The sequence below is a fragment of the Anguilla rostrata genome, chromosome 1 (genome assembly GCF_018555375.3).
Source record: "Anguilla rostrata isolate EN2019 chromosome 1, ASM1855537v3, whole genome shotgun sequence".
In the NCBI taxonomy this organism is placed as follows: domain Eukaryota; kingdom Metazoa; phylum Chordata; class Actinopteri; order Anguilliformes; family Anguillidae; genus Anguilla; species Anguilla rostrata.
In genome coordinates, this window is record NC_057933.1 from 79,794,892 (window position 1) to 79,808,461 (window position 13,570).

The window sequence follows — 13,570 nt, forward strand, 5'->3', positions numbered from 1 at the left end:
GTTTCTTGCCAACTGACTGCTAATTACTCAGTTCGTATTAGGGCCTAACTAGTGTATCTACCTCTGACAGGCCAGGTATCTGCTGAGAGGCCTGTGTGTGAGAAATTCAGGACATTTTCTCTGACATGCTTGTGTTAGCAGACATGCAGAGGTATAATACACTTTATTTCCTGAACGGACAGAGGAATGTTCGTATTAATCTGAATGGAAACAAGTTAACGAGTTGTTGGACGAACAATTCTGGGGCCTAATGTTAACTACAAATTATGACTGATTGCTTCCGACTTGAAGAGTAGCAGAGATCCCTTTATACGTGTGTGTCTTAGTTTGACAAAAACACCACCATCAACATTTTACTTTCCCCAATGAGGATTAATATATATATATACATGCAAAGAACTTGATGGAACTATTTTCACCACAGGGTAGTAGAAGCAAACGTGCGTTGGAAGCTTGGGTAGGGAAATGGCGGAATGGATGTGGGGAGGGGGGGGGTGAAGGGGCGGCCATTTCAGCATTCCACTCTCCCTTCGTTCGTCACATCCTGAGGGAAAGTATCCTCCGGTCTTATCGCCCCGCCAACGGCGCCGGAATGAGCCCGGCGTGCCGGCGAGGCCGGCGGACGGACGCGTTCGCGTTTAGGCGGAAGAAAAAAAGAAAAAAAAAAAAGGAAAAAAAAATGGAACCATCCCAACTGCGAAAAAATCCGAACGTCCATTAAAACCAAGGACAGGGGTATTTACAGCCGATCGAATGACGTGTGGTCTCAGCGTCTGACGTTCGATGGCTCGGATGTCCGAATTAACATTCTGAACCCTCCCCCCCCCGGCACCCCCCCCCCCACCCCCTTTGATCTGAACCCTGACACCCCAGAAGGGCTTGGAGCCGCGCCCGCAGCGAAGGTTTTTCGTTCCATGCCCAAAGCTAACACCGCTAGCCTCCGCCGCGGCTAGCCACGGTGGATGTGGTCTCGTTTGCATACGTTCCAGACGGTAGCGGCGCGCGGCGCGGATCGTAGTGCGTAGCCGTCCCTTTCGCCGATTACGCTGATTACAGGCGGGGAACGTTCCCCGCTAACGGCGAGCGGCGCTAACGAGCCACGAGGGCTTTCGCGAAAAAAGGGTCACGTTTAAAAAATAAATAAAATAAATACTTTGGTTAAAAACGTAACACAAGCACGGCTGTAATTGCCGGCTGTGAACAGAAATTTGGATTTCGAAGCGGCGGAGAACGGTTTATAGCAAAGCTCGATCGCGGAACTTGCCGAGTGCACTGGCAGAAAGCCGTACGGAAGACGAGCGTCTGATAAATAAACAAAAAAACGTTGAGTACAAGCGTTAACACCAGCAGTGTTAATAATCACCGATAACTTTTACAACAGTTACAATTTAGTCACTCTGCAAAAACTAGTCACGTAGTTTAGTCACTGTTAATTTAGTAAACCGCTGTTTGTTTATTTATTTATCGATGAGTTTATTTATTTTTCTGACCACAGTCCATTGCAAGCACTCATGACATGAGTGGGGGGGGAGGGGTGCAACCACACAAACGCACCACCTCGAATCAGAAGAACCGCCAGCTATTAGCAAAACTGCTCCAAACTGAGCATTAATAGAGCTCTCCCCCCCCCTCCCCTCCCCCCCCCACTCCCTCAGACAGCCCTATGACGGATGAGGCCAGGTCAGGTGAGGATAAACGCTCGGAATCAGCCGATATCACCTTTTTAAGCGATGAGAGATGGTGCCCATGAGGACTAACCCTGCGGCCCTTACCATTCCCCAGATCTGCTTAGTGTCAGCAGCAAAACACACACACGCCTGAGGAAGAGGAGCCAGACTCTCTCTCTCTCTGTCTCTCTCTCTCCAACCTCTCCGTCTTTCTCCTTTTCTCTCTCTCACTCTTATTTAACACTCCTCTCTTTTCTTCCTCAACTCTCTCTCTCCCTTTCTTTCTCTCTGTCTAATTGCCATGATAACTGTACACACACAGGACAGCCACTCTGAATTTGGGGTGGGTGTATTTGTCCTTGTGAGTTACAGCCTGGCTACAACCACCACTCCCCTTCCCCCAAACCTCACCCCCCCCCCCATTTTAAAATGAAGATGTTGAGTGCTGTGCTCTTCTGTGCCCCGGTGTCTGTCAGATTGCCCCAGGGACGTGTGGAGGGGGGTAACTCACCCTTGCGCTGTAAAACATTCACCTCCACCAGAAGGGAAACATTAAACACGCGAAATATTTAAAAGGCAAATTTACGAGCCGAATAAAAAAAAGGAGTGAAGGAGAAACAGTCCCCTTCGCTGTACGGCAGAGGGAGAGGGGATGTAGCCGGTCGGAGGGAGAGGGGATGTAGCCGGTCGGAGGGAGAGAGGATGTAGCCGGTCGGAGGGAGAGGGGATGTAGCCGGTCGGAGGGAGAGGGGATGTAGCCGGTCGGAGGGAGAGAGGATGTAGCCGGTCGGAGGGAGAGGGGATGTAGCCGGTCGGAGGGAGAGGGATGTAGCCGGTCGGAGGGAGAGAGGATGTAGCCGGTCGGAGGGAGAGGGGATGTAGCCGGGCAGAGGGAGAGGGGATGTAGCCGGTCGGAGGGAGAGAGGAGAGAGGATGTAGCCGGTCAGAGGGAGAGGGGATGTAGCCGGTCGGAGGGAGAGGGGATGTAGCCGGTCGGAGGGAGAGGGGATGTAGCCGGTCGGAGGGAGAGGGGATGTAGCCGGTCGGAGGGAGAGGGGATGTAGCCGGTCGGAGGGAGAGGGGATGTAGCTGGTTGGAGGGAGAGAGGATGTAGCCGGGCAGAGGGAGAGGGGATGTAGCCGGTCGGAGGGAGAGGGGATGTAGCCGGTCGGAGGGAGAGAGGATGTAGCTGGTTGGAGGGAGAGAGGATGTAGCCAGTCGGAGGGAGAGGGGATGTAGCCAGTCGGAGGGAGAGGGGATGTAGCCGGTTGGTTGCCGGGTTCGAAACAGCGCATTCGAACCCCACACGTTCGAGCCCCATGCACAGCAATATCCCAGTACGAGCGGGGATGCGATTCTTTCTGATGAAACCAGCAGGAAGAACCCAGGAGAGCTCTCACTAGACACAATTTACAGCCATGAAGTCAAATACCAGTGATCCGTGTGCGTGTGTGTGGGTGGGGAAGGATTTGTATGTGACACAAAGGCACACTGCTGGCTACAGAGGCTTGACGTGCTCTTCCGGGTCCTCGCGTGAACCCTGTGTAGGGGCAGCGGTCGGTTAATAAGCACCAGGCCGTCACTTAATCAGGCCAATCTACAGTCCGCTAAGGGACAATGGAACAGTTGCAGGTCATTTCCTTGGAGGAGAGGGTGCCGAATGTCAAGCACCCCTCTGCGCAAACACTGAACCCCTTTTTACTTGGAGAGTGCACCCCAAAACGGGAGGGCACGGCCCCCTTTAGCCTCCCCCACAGACGTACTTAAAGGAGGGTTTTTAGGTTGAAGGAGCACATAGGCAAACAGCCAAAAGCCACTGAGCCTTCATCAATTGGTCAAGCCAAGGGAACATGGCAATACGATTGCTTACTGTTGGTCACTCAATGGTATGACCACAAGGACAACTGCCCAGAATCACTGTGCGTGACGAGGTAGGGTGGCCCATAAGGGAGAGGTGCCGAGTAAACAATTAACCAATCAAGGTTGAGTATTTCAGACAACCGGGAATGAAAAGGTGAGGAAAAGGTTTAACCCTTTAAAGAGTACATTTTTGTAATTTTCTAGAACTCCGTTGTTTTCAGTCACCAGTTCAGACTGTTATATCAGCACTAAAATGTTCAGTTAAGAACACATATTTGCGATCTCACACCTTAAAGGGTTAAAGGGGACTTGGGTGTGAGGGTCAGGGGGTCTTAGGAATTCTGTTACCTTGTCAAGGTTTTGTCTGATGGTGGAATCATCTCTGCCCAGGACCTGCACCATCTCCTGGCTCCCCATGTACATCGCATTGGCTGCAAGAGAGAGAACCACACACACAGTTGTTTTGAACTAAAATAATCAAAGGCAAAAAAAGTCTGTTTGTGGGAGCCACTGAGTTCTGAGTGTACAAAGATCCTGTCACTAGCTACCTTAACGCGCTCTGCCAGTGGCGAGCTATGACAGACGCCTTTCAAAAATATATTTTGTAAAAACATTTTTGAAATGTTCCTGAAAATGATAAATGTTAAAAAATGTCTTTTCCAAGCCATCCGTGAAGTAAATTATGACCGGGCTTCGCCGTACGTCTGGATGCGTCCCGCGGGTAATCCTTTCCTAAACAGAGTCGTCTCTGAGAGGCGTTCGAAATTGCGTGTTTTTATAAACTATTTAAAACATTTCAAGATAACATTTTTTCACTTATGTTCCCTACCGCAGAGTTGCTTTAAAAAAATAAATAAAAAAACAGACAGACAAAAAAAGAAACATAGGTGTCAAAATTATTGGCACATCTAAAGATTCTTTTCAAATAAAATCAAACAAAGTTAAATCTGCGATAAAATCCCACTTATTTAAGTCCATGCCAGTCTTAAGGAACTGTATTGAGGCCATCCATGACTTTCTGTTTCACTGGGGTACAAAGGTGAGGTAACACCCATATAAAATCCCTTTGTCCTCCATCACCATGGGGACAGCCAAAGAATCGTCAAATCAAAACAGATGGCTGTTGACCAACGCAAATCAGGTAACGTGTACAATAAATAAATAAATACAGTAATGGTTAAACATACTGCTAAGCACTATCGGAGGAAAAAAATCTAAAAGTTTTCAAAAATCACCAGAAGAGGACCAAAGTGCACACAACGTTCCCACACACAGGTGAGGAAGATGAGGCGAAGAAGGCCAAGACAATGGAAGGATCACTGCAGAGAGCTCCAGGGTTCAGCCACACGCTGGGGTCTCCAAGTCTCAAAATCCACCATGAAATGCCAGCTCTGCTCGAACAGGCGTCGGGGCGGCACACAGACAGAACTGTACACGTACAACTGCAAGCAATCTGCCGGAATCTGCTGGCTTCTAACCACCACTGGCAGACGTCTTTGCCAAACGTCAGTGGAGCTTCGCCAGAAGTCGCTGGAGCTATGTATGACCGTAGCTGGGCGCAGTTGTCAGATAAGAACGAAATTTTTACTTTTTTGGCCACGAACAACCGTCTGCATGTTTGGTATATCTGCGTGCGTATGTATGTGCGTGTGTGTGTGTGTGTGTGTGTGTGCGTGAATGTGTATGTGTGTGCGCATGTGCATGTGTGCATGTGTGTGTGTGTGTGTGTGCGTGTGTGTGTGTGTGTGTGTGTGTGCGTGCGTGTATGTATCTCCCATTCAATCAAAAATTTACCAGCCCGTGACCCTTGGGGCCTTTCAGACGAGAGGTCAGTCCAGTTTGCCCTCCTGCAGTCCTCAGGGGCAGTTGGAGGGAAGGGTGTGTATGTGTGTGTGCGAGCGTGTGTGTGTGTGTGCGTGTGTGTGTGTGTGTGTGTTTATCGCGTCGATGTGAGTTCGCTCAGTTCCTCTGCTGTTCTTTGCTGAACCAAAGTGCCCCTAATATCTGCCTGAACCAGACAGAACAGTATGGCACGCACCGGCGGTGTGGATATTCACAAAGTGTTAAAAACGAAGAGAAAATGGGAACAGAGAGAGAGAAAGAGGAGAAAAAGACTCCCTGGAGATGAAAGTAGCTCCACGTCTTTGATACTATCTTCTGTCATATTTCCTTTTCAGCATGTACTTTTTATTAAAGCCATTAGTCCAGAGAAACTCCAGGGCTTTTTTGTGTTTCCTTTCCGCTCTGAGATGTACAGTTTAAAGGGTTTTTCCTTCAAGTTCACAGAGATTTTTCACTTGGAGAGGAAACACATGCACATGCAATCACACGCATACACACACACACACACGCACACAAGCACAGACAGACAGACAGATACGCACACACACACTCACACGCACACACACACACACACACAGACAGACAGACACGCACACACGCACGCACGCACGCACGCACGCACGCACGCACGCACAGACAGACAGACAGACACGTACACTCACACACGCACGCACGCACACACACACACAGACAGACAGACAGACACACACACACATGCAGACACACACGCACACACACTCATGTACGCACACAGACACAAACACGCGCACACACAGACAGACAGACACACACACACATTCAGGACACACATGCGCACAAACGCACACACACACACACACACACACAAGCACACACGCACACACCAAAGATTCATGAGTTCATGTAAGAGGCTGAACACGGTGACCCAGGGAAGTGTTAAGTCAGAATGATCTCCGCCACGCTCCATGAGGCAAAAATATATGGATGAAAAAAGTGTTAATATCCTGCTCAGGGGCCGGGGGCCGGGGGCCGGGGGCGGGGGGCAGGGGGTGGGGGGTACCTCCGCGCTCTTCCGGACCATCACTCACACCGTCGCCCCCGGCAACGCCGACCGACTCATGTTTCCGCCTCGCCGAGTCAGTGGCAAGGAAGCGCGGGGTCCTCGCACCGCACCGACCGACCACGAATCAGACAGACACAGCCCGTTAGCCGCAGCCCGTTAGCCGCAGCCCGTTAGCCACAGCCCATTAGCCGAAGCCCGTTAGCTGCAGCCCGTTAGCCGAAGCCCGTTAGCCACGTCACAGTCCCGCCTCAGAATGCCCCGCACGCCAAGGCTGAAGGAAAGGACACGGCCTTACGTTTCCTTTTCTTAAACCTCAAGGGGGGTGGAGGTGGGGGGAGGTATTTACCAGGAAAAAATAACAGGTTCAAACAGCCAGGCTCAGTACCGAAGTGCCCGGGTGACACTGTCATATATCACAGTTTTTCCATTTTTTTCCCCCCTCCAGTTTTATGTAATTTCCGATTTTTGGAGAGGCCCCATTTGGCGCAGTTTGTCTGTTTGGCAGCAGAACCCGATACCCGGCACTTCCGCGGGTTCCACGCGGGGACCGCCACGCTCCACCGCCCTGATTTACGCTGGGCGAGGGGAGGCGCTGACACCCGGGAGAACCAGGACTCTGAAAGCACGCATTGTACCCACACACACACACACGCACGCACACACACTCACACACACACACTCACGCACACTCACACACACACACACTCACACACACTCACACACTCACACACACTCACGCACACTCACGCACACTCACACTCACACACACACACACACACACGCACAAACACACACACACACATACGCACGCACACACACTCACACTCTCACACACACACACTCACACACACACACACACACACACACACATGCACACACACTCATACGCACGCACGCACGCACGCACGCACGCACACACACACACACTCACGCACAAACACACACACATCCACGCACACACACACTCGGAACTCAGAAGGAGCTGATTAGCAGATGTGAGCCGCACATGCTGTAAAATACTGCCAGGCCCTCAAATTAAATTTAAGAAATCGTATTACACTTGCTTTTCCGAATTCTTTGGACAAACACTTTATCTGTTCATCTTCAGGCTAACGAGTGGGTAATAGATATTGCATCCTGCACAGATAACGCACGGCTTTCATCAGCTGGACTTTCAAAGAGACTCTGACTTGCCTGATCGTGACTTTCAAAGTGGAGGAGAAAAACAGTCAGATCTCATCTGAATAATATGAGAACTCGACAGCAGCCATTTCACAGACTCCACGGTAACCTTGTTCCAATCAACGGCTCGGTCCTGCCCGAGCAGGACAAGCAGGGCCCATGTTATAGACAAGTGTGCCGTGAAGACAAAAAAAGTCTGGACCTTTCTGGGCATGTAGTCTGCGCTGCAATGCAGATTTGACACGTCAAAGCCTTTTTTCCATTACATTACATTTATTTAGCAGACGTTTTTATCCAAAGCGACGTACAAAAGCGCATATCATGGTCATTGGATAACTACAAAACACAGGTTCCATAAGGTACAATACCCCTGTTAATATCAATGCAATTCAATACATAAAACAATTACACAGTGCCAATTCTAATGTGTGGTGCGCGTTCTGGTGCAATATGGCTGCCGTGCATCACCCAGGTGGGTGCTACACACTGGTGGTGGTGGGTGAGGTGAGTTCCCTCTCATCACTGCAAGCTCTTTGAGTGTTCAGAAAAGTGCCATACAAATGCAACGACTCATTCATTCATTCAATTCTGGGTCTCTGGGAGCCTCAAGAAATCAATTTGCCGACAGCAAACGCTGGCGCGCACACGACAGACCCCAAGCTTCCTCCAGTCTCGAGCTTTGCGGAGAACAGTCTGCAGAAAGCCTTCGACGGCCTGGGCCCTTCAATGGTCTGTAACTATTGCTAAACGCAGAAAAAACGGACCCAATCCCACGCACGCCCCCCCCCCCTGCTTTTTAAATCACTTTCTTTTCATAGCTACCGTCGGTAAACGCGCTGGAGAGACAGCGCTTCGGCGACGGGAGGAGGAGGAGGAGGAGGAGTTCTGTACTGTACATTAACAAAGCTGGGGCCCCCGGTCCATATCCCTGTTTAATCCCGGTCCTTAAATCTCTCCCGTTGCTCGGTAAATTCTACCCCGAGAGCATCTTTTTTTTTACCCTTTAAGGTCTTTAAGCCCCATGTAAGGCCGATTGCACTCCCTCCCCTGTTCAGTGAAACTGTTTCTTTTTTTTGGGTCAAGCGTTATTGGCGGGAGTCGGAATTCGCGGATCGGGTTCCAAGCGCCCATCGTGATCCGTCTCTCTGAACCCATCCGTGTGGAAGCTGTGAAAAGTGTCAATGACGCAGGAGTTAAGGCAAGGCAATCTGCTAAGACCGCAGGTCTTGGAAACACATCTCTCTCTTACGCGCACGCAAACACACACACACAGACGCACGCACACGCATGTGCACGCGCACACACACAGACGCGCGCACACTCACACGCACACACATAGACACACTCACACATACTCACCCCACCCCACTTTGCCACCCCAGTGACAAGCGTACCTTTTTAGGCACGTTTTTTTGTTTCTGAGTGTGTGTCATAAACAGAATAAAACACAACAAACCAATTAAACCGAGGCACTAGAAATTCACTCTGTTAAAGCTGATTTAAAACTAAAGTGCAATCTGTCAGTTTTATTTACGTGTGATTTACCCTGTCAGAGTCAATTTCAGACTGAAATATTCCCTGTCTGAGTTGATGCAAGACTGAAATGTAGTGTTAAAATTGATTTAAGGCTGAAATGTGCTCTGTTAAAATTGATTTAAGACTGAAATGTAGTCTGTTAGAGTTGACCTAAGACTGAACATTTGTCTACACTGTGTATAACTGATTTCCTGGCAATTTCTACTCTTGATTTGGTGCGCATGAAGGAACAGTAGATCTTCTCCACAAAACAATGAGATCTTAGTGTGCTTGTTTGCATGTGTGTGTGCGTGTGCATGAGCATGTACAAGTGTGCGTGTGTGTGTGTGAGTGTCTGTGTGCATGTGTGTGTGTATGAGAGGACATCCTTATTACATTACAGGCATTTAGCAGATGCTCTTATCCAGAGCGACTTACACAACATAGCATTTTACATTGTATCCATTTATACAGCTGGATATATACTGAAGCAATTTCGGTTAAGTACCTTGCTCAAGGGTACAATGGCAGTGTCCTACCTGGGAATCGAACCTGCGACCTTTCGGTTCCAAGTCCAGTTCCTTACCCACTGTGCTACACTCCGTCCATATCTCAGCTGTAAAAGCACGCCTCCCACCAAACTCAATCTGTCCATCTGGTGTACCCCAATACGCATGACTCCTCTTGTTTACATCACGGACAGCAACGGGTCACAGAATCCATGTCTCATGTGTCAGCTAACTGTCACTTTTACAAAAGGGCTGTTCATAGCCAGACATGACAGAATTATTGACACTATAGCTGAAGATGTATCATCCATTCTCCATCCTTCTGTTGTGTTACATAAGAACTGTTGAAACACCACTCAAATGTGTCAGTGCAACAATGACCTCTATCTATTTTCAGACGTACCAGCAAACAAACCTGACATCACCGTGACCAACGAGGACCGCAGATCGCTGGTCTTACTGGAAGCGGGCTGTGCCTCAGATTTCCAGTTCAGAAGAAGCCAGTCTTACTAAAGTTCCGGCCACTACTACGAGCCATTACACAACCAGGTCGTAAGTGTCAGCGCCTGGTTTTTTATTTTTGGAAGCCGTGACCATGCCCGCAGGGTGATGGTCAGAGGACTATGGGTAATGGGGGCGGATAAATGGAAAACAAAGCAACAGGCAAAATATTGTTCAATTTCTTCCATTACTGGCAGCCAGTGTGTATGGAGGAGATGTTTTTAGCATCCGTAACTCTCCCTGATACCGTGCTAATGACTGAGATGCGACTGTCTGTTCTGCGTTTTCTGAATTGTTATATCTCTGTTGGGACATCTGTCACATCTACCGTGCTGCCACACAAGGGAATCAGACATCAGACGGGTCCTTACGTATAATGCACTTTATAAATGTGGACCTAAATAAAGAATTCAAAATGTGTGTCTGTGTGTGTGAATGTGTGTGTTTGTGTGCGCGCGTACGTGCGTGTGTGTGTGAATGTGTATGTGTGCGTGTGTACGTGCGAATGTGTGCGTGTGTGTGTGTGTGTACGAGCGAATGTGTGTGTGCATGTGTGTGTGTGAAAGAGAGAGAGAGAGAGAGAGAAATGATAGAGAAGAGAGAGAGGCTAACTCACGGCAGACAAAAAAAAAAAAAAAAACACCTGAACATATTCACTTCATTTAACGTTCAGGAACACAAACAGTTAGATATTACACGCAACACGAGCCAGCGTTCCAAGTGGCACACGTTAAGTCTGGCCCCTCATTTACACATTAATCAAACCCGTAACACTCTCAGCTTATGTAACACTGCCCTGAACACAACACAAGCGTTCAGAAAATGCACCGATGTTTTGATCCGTTCATCGATTCATCTTGAGACTCCAAACCACTGTATGAACGAAAGATGTGGCGAATGTTCTCTCTCTCTCTCTCTCGGGATTTTGTGCATGTTTGGAGTGAAAGCCATCTATCAAAAATCTATCTCAGAAGTCAAAAGGGCGACTTTTAAAAATAAGTCAAATAAATAATTTTTCACATATACACGACCCATGAACGTGGGTTCTGTGTAATCACTGATGGTTTGTCTCAGTTTATGAATGAACCCCTCTGAGCTACGCACACTTCCACATCTACAGAAGGTATTTACCACAAGCAGCCGCATCGCGTTTCAAACACCTTAGCCATTCTGGGGCTGGAGGTACACAGGGAATCTCAAAGGGTCACCTCAATGCAAACACCACCCAAACGGGGTTCAAAGCCACTCCGCTGTTTGGGTTGGATGTTGTTCGGTTTGAAACAAGTGGGCAGTTAGCTTCTGGCTATGAAATATAAATAAAAAATAAATTTTTTTTAAAAAAACACGAAGAAGGTCTCCTTAAAAGACACCCGCACATACACTCACGTGTGTGCACACATACACACACACACACACTGGGAAACACTGATATTTCTGATTTAATATGTCAGCGACATAAAAATCATACATGCACGCGTTTTTAAAAAGCAGACCCCTCACGCAAAGCCTCGATGTCACTGCGCCAAAAAAATGGCTCGATTTACCGGGTCGAAAGCGTCACCGTCGCCCACACGGCCTACCCCCTCGCCCCCGCCACCCCCCCCCCCCCCTCGCGGTCCGTCGTCATCGCACAGCCTCGTCCGTCGGCATGACGACGCTCCGTTATGACACTTTTTTTTTTGTTTTTGTTTTTTTTCCCGCCGTGGCGGACAGTGCGGCCTGTGTGCGCCTCAGGCGGGAAACGGGACGGATCGTTCCGGAGCGCGGCAGCGACACGCGGGTATTTTTAGCCGCGAAGAAACCGTGACACAACACAAGCAGCGTTTGCATGAAGCGCGTGATCCTGATCTGACTCAGCCTTCATTCCCCTTTTTTAAAAAAGATACACGATTCCACTCGTCTTCAGCGTCATGGATGACGTGACGCTACTCCACGGGTCACACTGTTTATACTGCTAGAGAACGTGAGAAATATGACGTATGATTAATGCAGCCACAGTGAATATTCTTAGTTACAAATGACAGGGCAAATATAAATAGAGTTCTGATGTTGAGAGGGTACTGAATGGGTCACATGACCTTTTGGATGTCTGGTACATCCAAAGTTAGATCACGCCAATTGAAAGAACTATTAATAAACACCTGAAATAGTACATAATATGAACACAGTCTGTGTTAACTTTCATGCACAATAATCAAGCTCTGTTCTAAAAAACTTTTAAAAAGGGATTTTTTTTAGTCTTATTGTATTGATTTGCATAACATTTTCTAAATGAACCTAATTTCAAAACAATACAAATAGTTCAACTTGCAGATAAATAAATGCCTTTCAGACTGTCTGTTTAGCTAAAATTTGCAAAGTATTAGGTATATTATGAAGATGTTAAACGTAATGAATGAGTAGTAAGACATTTACGAAGTGTTTATTAACGGTTTATACAGTACGCACAGATTTGAGGAGTAGCTGAGCATGCTGAACAGGTTACACAACCCCAGTTGCTTCAGTAAAATGCCTACTAGCCATCCATTATTTGATACCTTTGCTCTGCCAACATTTTATAATCTAATGTCAGGCCAAAGTAACACCTTAAAACAAAAAACAAAAACAAAAACAAAAACTGACTTCATTAACTGGAGGAACGAGAGACAGATAGAGAGGAGGAGGAGGAGATGACGACTTAAAGTTAGAAATTTTATGAGTTCACAGAATTTGCGCAATACGCTAACTCAGATGAAGAAACCCAACTGTGTGATGTAGTATCATGCCAAGCACCAGTCTGGGATTTAAAGTTCTAGTTTGCTAGGCTAATTTCTAACTGCTGGGCACCTTTCACACCCTGGTGGTCTTTAGACAGAATAATGCTGAGAGTGTGTGCGTGTGTGTGTGTGTGTGTGTGTGTGTGTCGTGTGTGTGCGTGTGAGTTGTGTGTGTATGTGCACATGTGCGATTGTGCCTGTGTGTGCGCGTTTGTGTTTGCGTATGTGTGTGTGCGCGTGCATGTGTGTGTTTGTGTGTGTGTGCGTGTGAGTATGTGTGTGTATGTGCACGTTTGTGTTTGCGTATGTGTGTGTGTGCGTACGTGTGTGTGTGTGAGTGTGTGTGTATGTGCTCATGTGCCTGTGTGCGCGTTTGTGTTTGCGTATGTGTGTGTGTGCGTGCATGTGTGTGTTTGTGTGTGTGTGCGTGTATGTGTGTGTGTGCACGTTTGTATTTGCGTATGTGTGTGTGTGCTCAGGGGGCGATTTGTGTGAGTGTGTGCAGGGTAATGTTGTTGTGGGGATGTTTTGCACGGTGGTGTTGTGTAGTGTGCCTGTGTGTGCGTGTATGTGTCGTGTGTGCTGTGTGTGTATGTGTGTGTGTGTGTGAGTGTGTGTGTGTGTGCAGTGTGTGTCGCGTGTGGTATGTGTGTGTGTGTGTGCAGGTTTGTGTGTTGCGAGTGTGGTGTGTGTGTG

The 13,570-nt window shown here is 48.2% G+C and overlaps 1 protein-coding gene across 2 annotated transcripts in view; it reads right to left on the bottom strand.

Annotated features, from left to right (window-relative positions):
• The window catches only part of ldah (lipid droplet associated hydrolase), a 92,780-nt gene that overhangs the window by 1,169 nt on the left and 78,041 nt on the right, over positions 1-13,570 (bottom strand). For both annotated transcript variants that reach the window (XM_064303440.1, XM_064303431.1), the window contains one exon: positions 3,876-3,958. In XM_064303440.1, the coding sequence (XP_064159510.1) occupies positions 3,876-3,958 (83 nt within the window). The remainder of the gene's footprint in view (positions 1-3,875; positions 3,959-13,570) is intronic.